The 21,315-nt window shown below is 38.5% G+C and overlaps 3 protein-coding genes across 3 annotated transcripts; 1 reads left to right on the top strand and 2 right to left on the bottom strand.

The window, feature by feature from the left end:
• Window positions 1-254: 254 nt before the first annotated feature.
• Window positions 255-2,633, top strand: LOC106129142 (eukaryotic translation initiation factor 3 subunit K). The gene is made up of 4 exons (XM_013327615.2): window positions 255-394; window positions 475-694; window positions 1,044-1,263; window positions 2,449-2,633. The coding sequence occupies exons 1-4, from the start codon at window positions 342-344 to the stop codon at window positions 2,598-2,600; spliced, it is 645 nt and encodes a 214-aa protein (XP_013183069.1). The 5' UTR covers window positions 255-341; the 3' UTR covers window positions 2,601-2,633.
• An 890-nt stretch (window positions 2,634-3,523) lies between these two features.
• On the bottom strand, window positions 3,524-4,333 carry LOC106129121 (histidine-rich glycoprotein-like). The gene has a single exon (XM_013327592.2). The coding sequence runs from the start codon at window positions 4,331-4,333 to the stop codon at window positions 3,524-3,526; it is 810 nt and encodes a 269-aa protein (XP_013183046.2).
• Window positions 4,334-5,826: 1,493 nt separating this feature from the next.
• Window positions 5,827-11,493, bottom strand: LOC132902525 (histidine-rich glycoprotein-like). The gene is made up of 2 exons (XM_060947938.1): window positions 11,462-11,493; window positions 5,827-6,520 (listed from the first exon to the last, which is right to left on the bottom strand). The coding sequence occupies exons 1-2, from the start codon at window positions 11,491-11,493 to the stop codon at window positions 5,827-5,829; spliced, it is 726 nt and encodes a 241-aa protein (XP_060803921.1).
• Window positions 11,494-21,315: the final 9,822 nt, after the last annotated feature.

Raw genomic sequence — 21,315 nt, 5'->3', positions numbered from 1 at the left:
ACTTTTCGTACCCTTGACCTGGTTCACTTAGGTGTTTCCGAGGATCTACTTTTGTCTTGATGTAACGTATAACAAGTGTATACTGCCACAACTAAGACGTGAAGACTTCTCCAAATTTAAAACAAAAGTGATTTGCGATTTTAGATTTATTTTTAAAGGCTGTATTTATTAAGTGCACAAGACAGAGTTGCAAAAATAAAAATACATTGACATTGGCAACTGTCACTGTCACGAGTGTCACGTGTGATGTCAAATTGGAATTTGTTTGGTTTGATCGAGGAAGCCACGCAGCAGAACAAAATTCATTTTCTCTTTATTTATTAAACTATTTGCTGGTTAAAATGGCAGAGACTATGAAACAGACTGTGGCTACGATATTAAAAAGCATAGAAAGGCATGTATTGTTTCTTACAGTATCATCACGATTAAATCAATTTAACATAACCTAAATCTAATTTATTCTTGTTTTACTAGATATAACCCGGCAAACCTACAAACACTTGAGAGATACGTGGAGACACAGTCTCGTGAGAATACTTACGATCTGGAAGCTAACTTGGCTGTGCTGAAGCTATACCAGTTTAATCCTGAGAAGTTCAATGCTGATATTACCTGCCAAATTCTGTTGAAAGCTCTGACTAATTTCCCACATACCGATTTCACGTTGTGTAAATGTTTATTGCTTGAATCTGTGGTAAGTTTGGTGGTTGATTATTTTGCTCTTTACAAACATTGTTTTGCAAAAGTAGTTCAAAGCAATATTGTTGTCTTTAAATTCATAATTATTCTGGAAATAGTTGTAAATAATAGTTGTTAGCACTACTGAAGGTAAACCATTGACATTGTTAATATAAATAGAAGTGGTCCAATCACTAACTTATTCCTTCAAAAAGTAATTTCCAATAGAAAAACGTAATCCAATTTTTTCAGGTCAGAATAAGCATAGAGCTACAATGTTCTTTCATATGTTATTGCTCATTACAAACTTATAGCAGCTTACATAAATGTCTATAAACTAAACGTTATTACAAAACCTTTTTCAGACCGAAAATGAGACAATATCGCAAATCAAATACCTAGCGGACATACTGGAGCAGTGTGACTTCGCCCAGTTCTGGAACCGCGTGCACCAAATGCCTGAGCTGTGCAACCGGATCGTCGGCTTCCATGATTCTATACGCAAGTTCGTGTGCCACGTGGTCGGCATCACCTTCCAGACAATTGAAAAGAATAATCTGGCAAATTTGCTGGGTGGTATTGATGGTGAATAATCAGTTTTCATAAATAAGTATTAGACATATTTCAAAACGTTTTTATAAGAGTGAATATTTGAAAATACTTTTCTGTATTTGGCTCTGTCTATTCCGCATGTGATATAAATGATATGAATGAATGAATAAATATTAGAAGAATGAAGACAGCAGCAAAGATATAAGAGGGAGTTAATGGGTTAAAGGAAGAGGAAGTAAACTATTTATTAATCATCAATGATTACATTTTATAAAAGACTAGCTGTGCCCGTTGTGGGCACAGTTATTCATCTGTGTGGAATAGTTATTTTGGGCATCATTGAATTTGCCCTCAAGGATGAATAATTTTCCCTGCTTTTTTCCATTATTTCATTGCTCTTTACAGTTGCAGTGTGATGTTATATAAAGCTTAAGCTAAAACCCTAAAGTCTTCCTGGATAAATGGTCTATTTAATGCAAAAAGAATTTTTCAATTCGAACCAGTAGTTCCTGAGATTAGTGCGTTCAAACAAACAAACTCTTCAGCTTTATAATATTAGTATAGATTTAAAAAACTTTTGGTTGTACATGAAAAATTTCTGGAACCAAAAAACATTTTGGTGAAGGTTTTATGGTGTAAATCTATGATACCGGGATATAATATGTTACACAAATTGGAAAGCGTTATGAAGACCCCTAACAGAAAAGCGTAACAATAAGAAATATACCAGAATAGTGTCTCAGCAATAGTTGTTCATAGTCTCAGGATGTCCCTGATTGGATCAAGATAAGGCTGTTAATCTTTAACATTCTCATTCAAACTACACTTGTACATAAAAAAATGCAGTGGTATAATAAATGTTATTGTCTTAATTTATTATAAAAAGTTCCCTACAAATATTATTAATGCGAAAGTTTGTTAGTCTGTCAGGATGTCAGTATGGATGTTTGTTACTCTTTCACGCAAAAACTACTGAACCGATTATGACGAAATTTGGTATGTAGGCAGCTGAAGTCCCAGAATAACATATAGGCTACTTATTATCCCGGAATTCCCGCGGGATTGATAGGGTTTCCATGCGGACGAATTCGCGGGCAGCCTCTTGTTTGTTATAAAATATACTCCTAATAATTCTTGAGTTAGTACCTCATAACACAAGTCTTGAACTTAGAGGCTGACTCTGCATTATTTGCCCCTTATTTTATTTATTTATTCCAGATGTAACCTTAAAACATTGGGTAAAGAAGTACGGGTGGAAGGATGAAGGCAGCCTCATCTTCATCGCCAACCAAGACGAGAACATCAAAACTAAGAACATCACAGAGAAGATAGAGTTTGAACACCTAGCACCGCTGATGGCGCTCCTGTAAACTGATTGAGATTTATTAAAAGGTATTATGTAATTGATTTCGTTTGATTTTATTGTGATTTACCCGAGTAATATAGTTACGAAAGTTGTTGCAATAATTAAAGTAAGGTGTTCACCCTTTCCACCAGTTGGATTTGGAGAAAAAGTATTTTGAGGATAATCGAGTCAGCCAAGTAAAGCATGACTGCAGAATTACTGTATCTGGTAATTAATTCTTATTTTTCTTACCTAAAACACCTGATTTCTTATCTTTTTGTGGCCTCTGTGGCGCAGCGGTAATAAGCTTGTCTGTGACACTGGAGGTCCCGGGTTCGAATCCTGGTCGGGGCATGATGAGAATCGAACTTTCTTAGTTAGTCTTAACATCCAAGATCCAGACCAATAAGATCTAAGTGTTTATTATAAAATATAGTATTGTTGAGTTAGTATCTCGTAACACAAATCTCGAACTTCGAGGCTAACTCAATCTGTGTAATTTGTCCCGTATATATTTATTTATACAATGCTCGACTGGGCATGTCCTATGGTATTGTAGCTCCATTGTATAATAATACATATTGAAAGCAATGAATATTAACAAAGATGCATTGGATTTAAAACAACACCTAAAATTAAAACTACAATATTTTTATGAATGGCATATTATTTAAATAAAAAATCAACATCTTGCCCTTTCTTAATCTAATTTTAAATTAAATAAGGACTTACGACATATCTTACTATAAACAATGACTCGTGTCAGGCAAACGTAACAAAACAAGGATAATATGAATTCGGAATAATATAACACTGTAGAGAAGTGGTAAGTTTTCGAAACATCTCAATTTTGAGATTTATTTGAAACCATTACAAAAATGCAAAAAAATACTTTCAAGTGCTATATGACTTTTCTATTATATTATTCCGAATCCCAATTTCTAAGGTCTACTCCTTTTTATGGTGACTGTACCCGTGTTCCTTGCCGCCAGCGTGGCCGCCTTTCTTACCATGATCTTCATGATGCGCGAAATGTTCCTCATGACCGTGGTGGCCCTTATGCCCTTTGTGGTCCTCATCATAGTGCCCCTTGTCGTGGTGGCCCTTCTTCCCGTGGTGCTTCTCGTGGTGGCCCTTCTCGTGGTGACCACCCTTCTTGTGGTGACCACCCTTCTTGTCGTGGTGGCCGTGGAAGTCCCCGTGTTTGTGGTGATGCCCTCCCTTGTGGAAGTCATCATAGAACTTGTGTTCTTTATGGTACTCGTCTTTGTGCGATTTGTGGTGGAAGCCGGTCGTTTTGGAGCCTTTTTTATGGCCTTTCTTGTGTCCGAATTTCCCGCCTTTGTGCCCGTGCGCAGCCTCGTGGTGCTCGCCGTGGTGGTCGTGCTCGTCGTGGTGCTTCTTCTTGTGGCCCCCGTGCTCGTCGTGGTGGCCCTCGTGGTGGTGTTTCTCGTGGTGGCCGTGCTCGCCCTTGTCGTGGTGGTGGTGGGATTTGTATCCCTTCTCCCCCTTCTCGCCTTCTTCTTTGTGGTGGTGGGCGTCGTGCTTGTGGCCTCCTCCCTGCTCGTGGTGGCTCTCCTTGGCTTTGGCGTGCTCGGAGCCCGCCGGAGCGAGGTCGAGCACTGTGCCGGCGGCGGCCAGGTCGCCCGTGGGTGCGGTGATCGATTTCAGCTCAGTTTCACCCTTCCTGTTGATGTTCCGCGCCCGCGTTGTGACTAACGCGCATGCTAACAACTCTATTAGCAGTAAAAGCCGCATGGTTCTGAAAAATGATACAAATAATAAGATAGGTGTTGCATTTGAAAAGAATAATGTAAACGATGACACTTTTTTTGTCGCAAAATAAAACAGATGTTTTTTCGTGACCTGTAAATGATTTGTCTTTTTTTTACGATCATCTATATTTTTCTAACCATACCTGTGCTTATAATATCATACATTCATATGGTCACGCCTATATCCCTTGCGGGGTAGACAGAGCCAACAGTCTTGAAAAGACTGAATGGCCACGTTCAGCTATTTAGCTTAATAATAGAATTGAGATACAAATAGTGACAGGTTGCTAACCCATCTTAGCTATAGCTTAGTCGCCTTTTACGACATCCATGGGAAAGAGATGGAGATTGTCCCATTATTTTTTGTATTGGTGCCGCGAACCACACGGCACATGCTTATAATAACTTAGATAAAAATACTCACTTGTATAACAGTGCTGTGTCTAAAGAGAGTTGTCACCGCAGTGTCACAAGCTCGGTCTTACCTCCAATTTATAGATAATAGTTTCTATTACAGCGCAATCTTTAGCAATCAGATTTCTGGGTGTCGACACCGGTCTACGGTCACCGAATTAGTTCCGTTACAGCGCCCGTAACAGCCGAGACCGATTCGTTTTAATATATTATCAGTTTTGCCAACTGATTTCTATGACTCTTGACACATTTAATTGCACAAATATAAATACTTTGGTAGTGGATGTTATGTTACTCTCGTTGCGGTTTCAGACATTGTTTTTTGGTTGCATTGCTTTTAGTTTTTTTTTGTTAATAAATAGAAATTACAATTATAAAATATAATAATAAATTGGCGGTTCTATTAACAAGTGTTGCCCTTATCTTGTCTTTTCTGAAGTAGAACAGAGTTGAGAGTTCAAAATGAGAGGTCATTCTGAACTTTGAACTCTTGTAGTCAAAGTTTATAAAAGCTGACTTTGGGTCAGGTTCTGCGCTCAAGCTTCTAATAAGCTTAAAAAAAGAATTATTTGTGACAAGTAGACCTAATATTATAGATATGATAATTGAAGCGTGTGAAATTATGAGATATTGTGTGGGATATTATATAATTATATAGCTAGCTAATGGTATTTATCTAAAGGAGGTAACAAGTTAAATAAGCCTTTAACATGGACAAAGGTACCAAGATAACAAAAACTGTGTTAAGATTATATATACATGTTTTTTTTTCTTAAGAATCTAATAATTTGACCCTCTGTATGACGCGTGCGCCGTAGTTAAGATTTTAATGTTTCTGTCTAAACGAGAATTTTACCAATGTTACGTTTTTTAACGCATACGTTTCACAGGTGATGGGAGATATACATCAGGACGAACTACACCTGTAAACCTTAATTTCTTTTTTAATAACCTTAATGAGTCCTTGGATTTGAGGAAAGAAATAATATGACTAAAGTAATTTAATGATATTTATTTACAGCGCATAACAAAAGATAGGTAACAAATAACTTAACGTTAAAATCAGTGCTTTCCGTGGTGGAATCCCCAATGTTTATGGTCCTCATGGCCTCCCTTCTTGCCGTGGTCGTGGTGGTGGTGGTGGTGTTCCTCGTGCCCGTGATGCCCCTTATGCCCCTTGTGGTCCTCATCATAGTGGTGTTTGTCGTGGTGCTTGTGGTGGCCGTGGTGCCCTTCGTGGTGGCCGGAGTGGTGGTGACCACCCTTCTTGTGGTGACCCCCTTTATGCTCGTGATGCCCGTGGTGGTGCCCGTGTTTGTGGTGCTTGCCCTCCTTGTGGTGGTCATCGTAGAAGTGATGATCTTTATGGTACTCGTCCTTATGGTACTTCTTATGGTAACCCTCAGTCTCTTCCCCTTTATCGTGATGCTTCTTGTGGTGGTGCTTCCCGCCTTTGTGGTGATGCCCGTGCTCGTGGTGGTGGCCGTGCTTGTCGTGCTCGTCCCAGTGCTTCTTGTGACCGCCTCCGTGCTCGTGGTGATGCCCTTTGTGGTGATGTTTGTGGTGTTCCCCGTGCTCGCCTTTGTGGTGGTGGTGATGACCTTTGTGCCCCTTGTGGCCGCCCTCGTCGTGGTGGTGGTGATGGTGGGCGTGGTGCTCCTTTCCACCCCCCTCCTCGTGGTGATGGCCTTTGTGGTGACTCGCTGCGGTCTCCAAGTCCGCCTGGGCAATCTCCCGGCCCCAAACGGTCACTAGAACACATCCTATGGTGAATAGGACGAGCGTCCTCATGATGTATGTTTGTCTGTCTGCCTGTTTTGGATTCTGGAAGTGCACTGGCTTCGTACCAGCGAGATGGAGCATTTATATCTTAAAGTTGCAAGTTACGAGCGGTGAAACCAGCTGACAAGGACGGAACGGCGCGGCTGTACCGTTCCGCCTAATTAAAGTTGGTATTGCAACATTATTTTAGGCCTAAGAAAAATTTGTATGACAATATTTTTGATATAAGTTACTTATAAGTGTTTGTGGCAACTATATAATGTTGTTGTCACGCCGATTTTAAGTTGGCTAATTCTTAATTGGTGCAAAAAGCTTAACAAAAACATGTGCTCAGCGACCGTTAAGCAGCACAATAGGTTGGTGGATGCTTGGATTTAGCTGTTTGTAACAATAATCTCCTTTTGTTTTAGGTTAACTTAAAAAATACGGTGTAATCGAGAACCTCCTCCTTTTTCGTAGTCGGTTACAAACGAATTAACTATTTTTGTTGAAATCCTACTAATATTATAAATGCGAACGTTTGTGAGTATGTCAGTATGGATGTTTGTTACTCTTTCACGCTAAAATTACTGAACCGATTCCGATGAAATTTGGTATGTAGGTAGCTGAAGACTCAGAATAACATATAGGTTACTTTTTATCCCGGAGTTCCCGCGGGATTGATAGGGTTTCCATGCGGACGGAGTTGCGGGCGGCCTCTAGTTTAACATAAAAAAAATTACAATTATAATGACTCAAGCATCATGTGTGAAATTTCTGTGGAATCTAGTACTGTTTCCTGTCGAAAAGATTTCTTCCTATCGGGTATAGGCAGTGTAAGATTTTTAGTCTGACCTGGCAAATGGATGTGTAACCATATTCCAATATGGGTTAGGTTCCCCTGCAAAGGTTGCGGAGGTCAGACGGTCATCAGTTCGGACGAAGACCTGACTTACCCAATCCAGGATCACGGTCATAATCTCACCCGGGGCTCCTCCCCAGAGTGGTGAAGACGCGAACGGGACTGACGGTGCAGATAATAATTAATTAATGTTCCCTATTAAGTCAACAAGTGAGAATGAAATTAAAAACAAACATTGAAGAGATAGATATGCGTGTGGTTCCCGGCACATGAGAATTTCGTCAATCGTAAAAGAGATTAAGGGAATTATAAACTCTGGATTCTTGTAGGCGATGGGCTAGCGACCTGTTACTATTTGAATCTCAATTCCATTATTTTGCCTTACAACTGTACGTGATCTTTCAGTCTTTTCAAGACTGTTGGCTCTGTGTACCCCGCAAGGGATGTAGACGTGACTAAATGTGTGTGTTTATGTCTAATAAACTTGCACTGATCAAGATTCAAGACGACAGCCGGCCAAATCTATTTGCAGTATTAAAACTATTTAGTTTATGTCCAAAACTGAGAATGAAATAAAAAACACACATTAAAGAGTGTAGATACCAGTAGATACGCTTATCTTTACTAATATTATAAAGCTGAAGAGTTTGTTATTTGTTTGTTTGTTTGGACGCGCTAATCTCAGGAATCGGTTCGAATTCAAAAAATCTTCTTGCGTTGAATAGATCATTTATCGAGGAAAGCTTTAGGCTATATTACATCACGCTGCAACTATAAGGAGCAAAGAAATAATGGAATATGTAAAAATAACGGGAAAAATTATTTATCTTGAGGGCTTCAATGATGTCGAAGATGACGAAGTCGCGTGATAATGGCGCTGATGAATTTGTTTGTCCGAAGTCATAAAAGGTAAGAATACAGGTAACTTTATTCTGAGCGAACGGGGGCATTGGAACAACTTATGGGCAAATGTTTGTTTGTTTGTAAACTCTTTATTGTACATAAAAAGAAATATAACAAACAAGACGCTGCCCGCGACTTCGTCCGCTAGGAAACCCTATCATTACTTAACAATCAATCCCGCGGGAACTCCGGGATAAAAAGTAGCCTATATGTTATTCTGGGTCTTCAGTTACCTATATACCAAATTTCATCGTACTCGGTTCAGTAGTTTTTGCGTGAAAGAGTAACAAACATCTTGTCTCATCGATTACAAGACAGTTATTAGATTTAGAAGAATATTTACATTGGCTTATTTATATGAATAAATGTTTGTGCCATGTGGTCGCCGGCACCGATAGAAAAAAAGAATGGAACCAATCTACATATCTCTTTTCTATAGATGTCTAAAAAGGCGAAGGGGTAAGCCTATAAACTTGGGATTCTTCTTTTAGGCAATAGGCTAGCAACCTGTCACTATCACTTACTGGCTCTGTTTACCCCGCAAGGGATACAGACGTGATTAATTAATTGTATGTTTGTCCGAAATCTGTAACTAAGATATTCGTTCGCGTTTCCTTTTTGGGACACACTAGTGAACGCTCGCGGTTCTGCTCGTGTAGAAGAAAATCATCCCGTTAATTACATTCAATTTTCGAAGTCTATTTTTTTTATGAAATTGAATTTTATTTTTTTTTTTCAAAAATTACATAACTTCGTTTAAGGGTAAAATTCAACTACGATACGGGGCAGTCCAAACCACCTTCAAAGATTTTATTGATTCCCGTCCGAATGGTTTTTAGTTGGTTGCATTTTTTTAGTAAAAGTATCAATAACCTATGTATCCATGAGATGGCAAATGTGCATAGATAATCGTTTTTACTTTGATGAAATAAATATTTTAAATTAAAAAATATTCGACTTTTTGTTCCTCCTTTACCGAACGCCAATTTCACATGTAAGGTCAATGTAAGCTAATATTAGTTAGTGAAAATTTATATAGTATATATAAAGTTATATAGATATGAATGACTAGCTGTGCCCGCGACTTCGTCCTCGTGGAATAGTTATTTTGGGCATCATTGAAGCCCTCAAGGAGGAATAATTTTCCCCGTTTTTATCACATTTTCCATCATTTCTTCGCTCCTTATAGTTGCAGCGTGATGATAAATAGTCTAAAGCCTTCCTCGATAAATAGTCTATTAAAAACAAAGTAATTTTTCAATTCCAACCAGTAGTTCCTGAGATTAGCGCGTTCAAACAAACAAACAAACTTCAGCTTTATAACATTAGTATAGATAGCTGTTAGTTGAAGTTTTATGAAGTTTGTTACCTACGAATTACAATCACAATCTTTCAATGAATATAACAAAATTCCTATTAAAATCAATCTCGTATTTTCTTGTGTTTGATGATTCATTTGTGCAAAGTGCTAGGACTCAAACCCAGAACTCTCAATGTGGTATCCGACGTTTAACCACTGCGCCTCGGAGGAGTCAACGTGACCATGAACAGAGAAAAGGTGACAGCAACAAGGTCAGGACCACCTCATGATGAGGCAACGGTTTAAGGCCATTTCAAACACAATAGTTGTTGCCCGTGGTTTGATTCGCGTGAATTTAGTTTTGTTATTTTTCTTTTTACTGTAACTTTTATACTTATTTTTGTACATACATACATATATATATAAATATAGTCACGTCTATATCCCTTGCGGGGTAGACAGAGCTAACAGTCTCGGAAAACTGAAAGGCCACGTTCAGCTGTTTAGCTGAATGATAGCATTGACATTCAAATAGTGACAGGTCGCTAGCCCATCCCCCAAAAGAAGAATCCCAAGATTTTTTTATCTACATGATTAAGTGTATTCGGTCGGTTTGGGAGTGAACATTCTAGTCCGAATTTGATATAAAAAAAAGTGTTTAGTTCTTCTTAGCGTGTCGAAAAACCCTCCTATAATAATCAAATTTTCCCGCTATAATAATATTAACAACTTCAGCGGTGACTGTCATTAGGTCATCCCGGCTGAGGGCGTAAGGGAGGTCCATTGTTTGGGTATATTTTGTGAGTCAGGTGTAAAGCCCCACCTAGCCTAGTTAACCCTTCAGTTTAAGCAACATTGTTTAGTCAATATTTTGTAAAAATAAGGATTTTTTAGGGTCTATTTCAGTCTGTGTTATTTGAAGTATTTATTGTGTTTTTTTTTGTCTAAAAAACCTGGTGTTATCAAAGCTGGTGGTTATGATGTTGTTAGTTTTTTTGGGAACTGTACGAATTTATATATATACGGTTCTTTTGATGAAATGAAAAAGAATGAAAAAAGAGTAAAGGTAATGAAGGGAGTGGAATTTTGGGAATCTAACAAGGGCCTAACGGTTAGACGAAACAAATGACATAAGAAAAATTATTTACTCTGTATAAAAATAGCAACAACAACAAGATAAACAACAGACATTCCCATGTCTAGATAATTGGTGACGCGCTCAGTGCTTGCCGTGGTGGAATCCCCAATGCTTGTGGTCCTCATGACCTCCCTTCTTCCCGTGGTCGTGGTGACCGTGGTGGTGCTCGTCGTGACCGTGGTGACCGTGGTGTTCATGGTGACCCTCATCGTGGTGACCCTTATCGTGGTGGCCATGGTGACCGTGATGCCCTTCGTGGTGGCCAGAATGGTGGTGACCACCCTTCTTGTGGTGACCACCGTCCTCGTGGTGGTGGGCGTGGTGGTGATCGTGCTTGTGGTGCTTCCCGTCGACGTGGTGGCCGTCGTGGAAGTGGTGGTCCTTGTGGAAGTGGTCCTTGTGGTACTTCTTGTGGTAACCATCGGTGTGTTCTCCTTTATCGTGGTGCTCATGATGGCCGTGCTTCCCGCCTTTATGGTGGTGACCGTGCTCGTGGTGTTCCCCGTGGTGGTCATGTTCATCCCAATGCTTCTTGTGGCCGCCGCCGTGCTCATGATGATGTTCCCCGTGGTGATGCTTCCCGTGATGGCCGTGATCGCCTTTATGGTGGTGATGGTGTCCCTTATGTCCCTTGTGTCCATGCCCGCCGTGTTCGTGGTGGTGGTGGGCGTGGTGGTCGTGCCCGCCGCCGTGCTCGTGGTGGTGGCCATGGCCGAAGACAGCGGCCGCCAGGCACAGCAATCCGATGGCTACCAGAAACCTCATGTTGCTGTAGGAAGTCCGGTTGTGACTGGCCGTAGTTCCGCCGCTAGACTATTTATACGGCGATTCAGCACTGTGGAGAAATTATTCCGCAATGTATTAGTTCAGGGACAGATTAAAAGAAGCGTCTTTGTCCGGCGCCTCCGTGTTGCGGTCATTGATAGGCTTTTGACATTGACAATTTCTCTGTATATACATATAGTCACGTTAATATCCCTTGCGGGGTAGACAGGGCCAACAGTCTTGAAAAGACTGATAGGCCGCCAACTTCAGCTTTTTGGCTTGATGATAGAATTGAGATTCAAATAGTGACAGGTTGCTAGCCCATCGCCTATGAGAAGAATCCCAAGTTTATAAACCTATCCCTAAGTTGCCTTTTACGACATCCACGGGAAAGACAAGGAGTGGTCCTATTCTTTTTTCTCTGTAGTTTGTAGGAAATTTGGGTATATACATGGCCAAGGCGGCTGTTCTCACCAGGAGTAGGCAGAGACTACCTTTTACCTACTTTTTTAAAGTATCAATCACTTTTTACTTAGAAGTTTGAATGCTCTCATTCTTATACATATATAAATAAATCCCGCCTCTTTCCCGGAGGGGTAGGCAGAGACCACATGTTTCCACTTGCCTCGATCCCTGCACACTTCGTATATATTTTAAAGGAATGTATTTATTTATAAATAAGCATTCTACGTTGTCTTTCTTAAGAGAAAGGGGAAATGAAACATAGTTATAATATTCTTGATCTAGAATCTAGAACAATTTGTATATCAATTCCTTCATTAAGCCATACGGCTGAACGTGGCCTTACAGTCTTTGAGACAGTTGCCTCTGTCTGCTGGTTTTTTTTATCATAAGTACCATAGCATCACTTAATAAAACCGTAAAAAAAAACGACTTGTATAAAACGATCATCCATCTAAGAAATTTCCCGAAATATGCGTGTAAATATTAAAATACAGTACGAATAACACAATCGTTTGCGTATTGTTACCATACTGCCATAGAAATCTGAATAAAATGCGTAGGTACTTGATTGACAGCTTATAAGGTTCGGATAGAACGAAAATTATCTGCTTAGTGAATCCTTTGCGAGTAGACCTCCTTTATTTGGATAGTGTTAAGCAATTCTTCCGAGTGAGTTCGCCGCTTTGAGGCGAGTGGGGCCCTTGTTGATTGTTGATGTGTCGATTGTGCCTGGTTCACACGAGCTTAGCAGGAAAGTTACTGCACACTGTCTTTATTTATACAATTGACCATTGATTATATTCATATTTGTATCCTTAAAATGGATCAATTTCGTGCAATGACTTATAATTACGAGTTAAATAAAAAGAAACTTGTTTAGCAGAAAAGTTATATGTTATGTTTTTTTTTTTTAATTTCAAGTTTTTCGAGATAAATAGGAATACCCAATAAATTGTCCATTCAGATAGATCTAATTGGATAAAACAAAAGCAAAAATCGTTATTGATTATTATGAAAATTTATATTTGCGCTGGAATTAAAAAAGACATAATTACTTTCAAGACGTTATAATATATATTTTTTAATTACAGTTAACGTTAAAGTTACTTTACATAGACAAAGGAGTTTGTAACATGGCTTATATATCAAATGTTTGTTGTTTTATCGGTGATTTACTTAAATTTGTATTTACGTCACATCAAAGATAAGATATTTAAAAGCTATAGTATTCTAAATTTCACATACATACATATATTCATGCGGGGTAGACAGAACCAGCAGTCCTGAAAAGACTGAAAGGCCAAGTTCAGCTGTTTGGCTTATTAATAGAATTAAGATTCAAGTGGGAACAGGTTGGTAGCAGTCTTCATTTCATATTCATATGAATACTTAAGAGAATACAACGCCATACCTAATTAAAAGTGAAATCACACAATTTTTTCCTCTCACTCTCTGGCACAATGCTTTGGGCCCTGGGTCCGCTTGTCCTCTCACTAATCTCGTGTGAAGCAGGCTTAATGCAATCTGTTGTTGACGAAGTCCGGATCTACTCGTCACGCTGCGGTGCGTCCAACATTAGGTTATACGCTTATAAGTGCATTCAAGCAGATTTTATTTATTTAGACGATTTCTCATAGATTACATGATTTTCTAAATGTTATGATAAATATTTAAGGGTGGTACACATAGGTAATTATAAATATATGTACTTTTGGGAATTACGGACAAATCGCTCTCTGACCTATAGTCATACACTTATATATACAAAGTTTGAAATAAATGTTATGGCATGCTAAATCTAGAATAAGATCTTTAAACAATTATTCAAGTTTTTGTCATACGTACAATTTATATCTATATGTGACTTGCGTAGAAAACAAGTGTAAAGACGGTATTGTCGCGAAAGTTTTATGAATTACAGATTGATTGCTTCATTCTTTATTATCATTATTTACATCATCCATCTCAGTTTGATCCAAAGGTTCGACTGGCAGAGAATGCCTTGTGGCATTAAGTCCACCTGTTGTACATTTTACTTGCATAAAGTTTAAATAAATAAATAAATATTTACATAACCCTTACGGTGATGTTGAGAGATGTTGCGGAGGTCAGATGGGAGTCGCTTTGTGTTAAAACCTGACTCACCCAATCCAGGATCCATGGTCAAAGGCATAACCCCCGGGCTCCTCTCCAGAGAGGCGAGGATGCTGGACCTAAAGCCTAAAGCCAGGAGGAAGAAGACGTACATATATTGGTATAAATATTTTTCTCTTCTTACTCCTGGGTTTTGTGCCAGAACACAACATATACCTTTGGAAAGAGGCGGTGAAGCTTTGACCATGATCCTAGATTGGGTAATCAGGTTTTTAGGCAGAGACTTACTGACCAGGAGTACCTTACACTTATAGCTACATTGGTTACACATGTAGTGACATGAGTGTGCAGGTTTCCTCACGATGGTTTCTCACTCCCTCAAAATTGAACTAATTGTAATGTACGACACTCAAAAAAAAAATTGTCTGAAAGATTCGAATCTGTGCTTCTATAAGCGCATATTGCATATCGCCCTCTTTAAACGGGCACCTTAACGTTTTGACCATAAACGATCTTTGTATTCATACATACATATCATCACGTTTTTATCCTTCACGGGGTAGACAGAGCTAACAGCTTCGAAAAGACTGAAAGGCCATGTTCAGCTGAACGGCTTAACATCAGACTCGAGATTCAAATAGTGACAGGTTGTTAGCCCATCGCTTACAAAAGAATCTCAGGTTTATAAGCCTCTTTGTATTCATTGATTGATATAGTTCAAATTACTTTTAAAACTGTTGATGTACATATATATTATTATGAAGCGAAGAAAGTATGCAGAGATCGTGGCAAGTGGAAAGAGGTAGTTTCTGCCTACCCCTCCGGGAAAGAGGCGTGATTGTATGTATGTATCTATGTATATATTACTATGATTCGTTACAATTAATACTGAGACTGGTGACATAAATGCCGTATTGTCATCGGAAATAAGTTCACGATCGTTCCGCTCCGGCGCACGCGCTTTTCTAGAGCTGCGCTGGCGCAATGATCGAGTCAAGGTCACCGTTGTCTGGTCACGGTGATGCCAGTGTTTTCTACCAATGCACTGTACGGCGGCGTGTGAGTTGAACTATGCTTAGTGGGTGGCTAAATGCGTTAAAATTTTCCCCGGTCTTTTTTTCACATTTTCCATTATTTCTTTGCTCCTTATAGTTGCAGCGTGATGTTCTATAGCCTTCCTGGATAAATGGTCTATTCAATGCAGAAATAATTCTCAATTCCATCATCAAACCAAAAAGCTGAAGCTGAGCCTACCAGCCTTTTCAAGACTGTAAGCTCTGTCTACCCCGCAAGGGATATAGACGTGACAATTTGCATGTATGTGAAACGGGACGGCGATAGTTTCTGGCTGCCCCCCTATCCTACTAATATTATAAATATTGTTTTTTTACTCTTATGGTACAATAAAGAGTTTTATCTATCTATCTATCTATCTATAAATACGAAAGTTTGCGTGTATGTTAGTGTATTGAGTATGAATGTTTGTTACTCTTTCACGCAAAAACTACTGAACCGATTACGATGAAATTCGGTATGCAGGTAGCTGAAGACCCAGAATAACGTATAGGCTTTTATCCCGGAGTTCCCGCGAGATTGAATGTTACGTTATGATTGGGTTACCACGCGGACGAAGTTACGGGCGGCCTCTAGTATCATAATAACTACACATGCCCCAGTTTAAGTAAAGAACATAAATAGCTTATGCTCTTACGCAGCCGGGGCGGCGGTCTTAGCCGTGTTAGCCGTAAGAAGCCTATCTTACACACTACACCACACAATCCAGTTACGAGCTGCGCGTAATGACATTATAGTATCGGAAACTTGATATTTTGCGCTGCCTCACCCCTTTTAGTCTTACTAACACATATAATAATGTGTCAATGGGTAATTTAATTTCCGATAGTGCAATGTATGGAATTCCGTTAAATAACATACATATAGTCACATCTATATCCCTTGCGGGGCAGACAGAGCAACAGTCTCGAAAAGATTGATAGGCTACGTTCAGCTTTTTGGTTTGATGATAGAGTTGAGATTCAAATAATGACAGGTTGCTAGCCCATCGCCTAAAAGAAGAATCCCAAGTTTTAAAGCATATCCCTTAGTCGCGTAGTCCTTAGATTTTCCCAACAATTATATTAAAATTCGTCGACAACTTCATTTAAATAAATAAATAATCGATTAACCGTCTAGTTGGTATAATAAATACACGAAGCGACGGGCGTGGCTTAAATAATCTGCGCGTAGGTTACCCGGATAATCCGCCCTATTGTACTATTTTGATGCTTATTCCCTTTGTGCGGGCCCTGTATTAACTTGTATGCGGATAATCTCTGTATTATACCGAGTTAATTTTCCATTAGGAACCACTGGTACCCAATGTAGGGATGCACGATGGTTCGTAAAGTATTTATCGATAATTTTAACGAACTGATGAAAATATTTATTGTCACTGTAACTTTAAAAATCTCAATTGTATCGCTAAGCCAGACCAGTTCAACATGGGCTATCAGTGTTTTCAAGACTATTGGCCCTGTCTATCCCGCAACGGTTATAGAGCTAATCATGTGTATTATAATATCAAAAATCGATAAAATGTACGGTTTGTATCGAGACTATCGACATTTGAAATATGTCCCTTAATCTGTAAATCCTTGAATCTTTAATTCCCTATCTGAAAACCTATGAATGCTATGATTCCTTTTTTTAAAAACTTCCCTTATAACAATAACATTTGCCAATATTATTATAAAGTTAAAATTATTAATTAAGTTGAATTATGCTTAACGATATTTTCTGTTTTTTTTTTTAGCTGTACGTAGGACACGTACAGACAGTTGCACAGTTGCACAGAGCTAATAGTCTTTTCAAGACTATTAGCTCTGTGCAACCCGCAAGGGATATAAACGTCACTATATATTAATGAAGGTAAACGATATATTACCCAAATGATATCGAGTGAGGGAAATATCGCTGTAGCTATCGACATTAGGTATAGCTGCGATATCATCGATACTGTCGGATTTTCGATAAATCGTTGCAACACTAGTACCAGATTGTGCTATAGGCAGCTGCTTACTGTCGTTAGCAGACGAATACGACATTACGAATTCGCGAATAGACCCTTTAATAAAGCTGTCGATAAAAGGTGTTTATTTTTATTGTAATTGATATGTGATTTATAAAATATGGTCGTATTAAAAATTGCAATGTGTTAATGTTGCAAACCACATACATATAGGTAATCACGTCTATATCCCTTGCGGGGTAGACGAAGCCAACAGTCTTGAAGAGACTGATAGGGTCACAGCTGTGTTTGAGATAAAATTGAGATTCGAATAATGACAGGCCAATGTAATGCAAGCCCATCGCCTAAAAGAAGAATCCCAAGTTTATAAGCCTTTCCCTTAGTTGCTTTTTACGACATTCATGGGAATGAGATGGAGTGGTCCTATTCTTTTTTCTATCGTCACCGGGAACCTCACGGCGCTGTTTATATAAGAAATAAGAAATGATTCGAGTGATTTCAAGTCATACTGCCACGCATCGTCGAGAGAGTCCAATATTTGTCGGAATAAAACACCGTACAAATGTTTCCGGCCTTAGAAAGTATCATATTAACTGATCAAACAAGTTCTGGGGATTTTATAGGCAGCTGGTCGACACGACTAATTACATCTATTACAGGTAAATATAGCGATGCTCAGGTTTCGAGGTTAGCAGCCGGCGCCGGCCCTAGCATGGGGCGGAGTAAAGGACGCGCCGAGCGAGTATTTTAGGGCGCCGCAGTTGTGAAGACAATTACCACGTTTTGAACGCTATATTGTAGGGAGCTAATATCTTTACAAATTCATCGTTGCGTACACATGCTAAGTATGCAAGTTAGAGTCACCATGAGAGGAAAGAGTCGTTGAATTATATAACTGGAGGGATGTAGATTAATAAACTGAATCACACTTTAAAAATCTCCGATAACATCTTTATTTTCAAGCACATTGTTATTTTGACTTTATTCATACTTTTGTCTTTACCAAAAAACTTTAATACATTATTATGGGACATTTACTATATAATATATTTACTATACATAACAATACGACAATTATTATTTAATACTGCAATATCCTAACAACAAAACATAAGTACAAGCAGTCTCACGACAAATACAATTAAAATCATGGCACTCAAAAAATCAATATTTTTGTCTCGACCGTACTGGGCGCCAAAAGTAACTCGCCCCCGACCAAAACTCTGCTAGAGCCGGCGCTGCCACCAGTGCCACCTTTGTCAATATTTGCGAAGAGACGGCGGGCGGAGGCCGGCCCCGCTCACCGCTCACAGCCGTAAATGGATGGACAGGACACTAACAAATTATTCATGCTGCAATCACTTTTGCCAAATTGAATTTTCATTTCAAGGTTAATTCAATTTACCGATTTTTACAATTTCGATGTTGTAATTTTAATTTGAAAGTAAATTAAAATGGTACCTGATATTTCATTTTGTAATTACAATTCTAGACTGACTAGGTAGGTACCTTTCAAAACTACTGAGCTTGTGAAACCCCGAATATATTTTTTTAGAATGACTGTTGTTTAAACATACATACTTATAGACACGTCCATATTTCTTGTGGGTCAGACAGAGCCAACAGTCTTGAAAAGACTGAAAGGCTACATTCAGCTGTTTGGTTTAATGATAGAATTGAGATTCAAATAGTGACAGTTTGCTAGCCCATCGCCCAAAAAAAGAATACCAAGTTCATAAGCCTATCCCTTAGTCGACTTTTACGACATCCATGGAAAAGAGATGGAGTGTTCCTATTCTTTTTTCTATTGGTGCCGGGAACCACACGGCACTGTTGTTTAAATTATGCAATAAAACAAGCACAGCTAACACAGATATAGGTTCTTAAATGATGTTTGTAAAAAAGACAACCGCCCCCAATCGATATCCTCCTTTTTTCAAGTAGCTTGAATTTCTACAATCTTCTCCTAAGTGTAAAAGACACTCTCTTGAAATCCGCATCAAAATCGGTTCAGCGAATCGCGAGATAATCACGGACAAACATACAAACATGCAGGTCAAAGTGAGAACCACCTTTTTCCGAACAATGTTAATATCGATGAAGCGGTTCATGGATATTATTATGACCACGATGCGCAGGGTCGACGGACACGTGGAAATAACGAAAAAGTTATTCTTCCGATTCTTCTTTGATTACATGTAAGAATGCAAACTTGTAGCGATGCTACGAAATTCGTAGCACTGCTACGACCTTAATTATTACTAACTAGCTGTGCCCGCGATTTCGTCCGCGTGAAATAGTTATTTTGGGCATCATTGAAGCCCTCAAGGATGAATAATTTTTTTCCCCGTTTTTTTCTCATTTTCCATTATTTCTTTTTTCTAGTTACAGCGTGTTATTATATATATAGCCTAAAGCCTACCTCGATAAATGGTCTATTCAAAACAAAAATAATTTTTCAATTCGAACCAGTAGTTCCAGAGATTAGCGCGTTCAAACAAACAAACAAACTCTTCAGTTTTATAATATTAGTATATGTAGATTATGCTTTAAATATTATAGGGTACAGTATACTCCATTAGACTTGATAAAAGGCTGTAGGCTACAAGAAAACTATGGTACCCTATAGAGAAAGGCTTATAAACTTGGAATTCTTCTTTTAGGCGATGGGCTAGCAACCTGTCACTATTTGAATCTCAATTCCATCATTAAGCCAAACTGCTGAACGTGGCCTATCAGTATTTTCAAGACTGTTGGCTCTGTCTACCCCGCGAGGGATATAGACGTGATTATATGTATGTAAGTACTAGGTAATACATAAACAGGGCATCTAAAGCACAAGTTTGTTAATTAGTTCTGGATATCAGAACAATTACTGGAAATTGATTAGTTGCACTCGCGTCGCGTACAATCTAAACGTGATCATTAATTACTTGCTTTGCTATTTCTATGTAAACATACATACATATAGTCATATCTACATCCTTTTCGGGGTAGACAGAGCCAACACTATAACTACTACCGCTTCCAATGCAACTCATCTCATTCTTTGAATTCATTAAAATGATGATAACTTTTTTTAATGGACCGATTTTGATAAAACAAACATTAAATATTATGCTGAGAAATGATATTACTTTTTTATTAAACAAGGCGATCGGGTAAAATTGTAAGGGAATCGGTTCATCACTTTTAAAGAAGGCACAATTACGAAAATTTCAAGAATTCCTTCGATAGCCATTAGTTATAAATATGCCGAATTTCAGCTTATTTCATTAATAACATACATACACACATAAAATCACGCCTTTTCCCGGAGAGGTAGGCAGAGACAACATCTTTATTCTATTAATTCTATAAATCCATTAATTCATTAACTTATTTCTGCTGTATTAACAGATTTATCTACTACCTTCCACCGTCTAAATTTATAAAGAATACAAAAAACTATTCTCTACATCCCAACCAATACAAATACTATAAATCACAAATAAAATGTCCTTTTCCCGAAAACAGCCTTTTCCTTAAAAAAACGCGATTAATGTTTTTTATCACTATCCGTGCGTCTTTTTTGGTACATCTTTATAAGATGTGTTATTTATTGTGTAGCTTTTAAGCTGCAAAAAGGCGAATAATGCCTCCAGCGTTTCGGAGACACGTCGTTCAATTTGTTAGCTGTTAGCCGAAACGGTAATCCTTCGTCTTTGTCGAGATTGAGAAAAGCTGGGTGTTGTTATCTAGTGATCGCGAAGACTAAGGTACTCCTGGTGGGCTGGTGCAAAAGATATATAGCGCGGAAAGATAATACACCTTCAAAATTATGTTTTATTGGATACCAGGATTAAATTTGTACACACATACATACATACATACATAAATACATACATACATACATGTATGCATACACATGGTCAATATCCCTTGTGGGGTAGACAGAGCCAACAGTCTTGAAAAGACTGATGGGCCACGCTCGGCTATTTGGCTTAATGATAGAATTGTGATTCAATTTTTAGGTACACACAAAAACTTAATAACAATAATTTCAACAACTGTTTGACTATTTTTCTAGTGAAACACTTAAATTCTTAAAAAAAAGGTTTGTCTGGACAGTTACTTTTAACATTTGTACACTGTCATGACGGTAAAACATGTTGGAAAACTATTAGTTCTAAATTCATACATTTCTTTTAATATAGACAATGTGCATTCGTCCACGAAGTAGTTTAAAGAGATCT

Source organism: Amyelois transitella, chromosome 14, assembly GCF_032362555.1.
Source record: "Amyelois transitella isolate CPQ chromosome 14, ilAmyTran1.1, whole genome shotgun sequence".
Taxonomy (NCBI): Eukaryota; Metazoa; Arthropoda; class Insecta; order Lepidoptera; family Pyralidae; genus Amyelois; species Amyelois transitella.
This window is presented reverse-complemented; position numbering and strand designations above follow the sequence as displayed.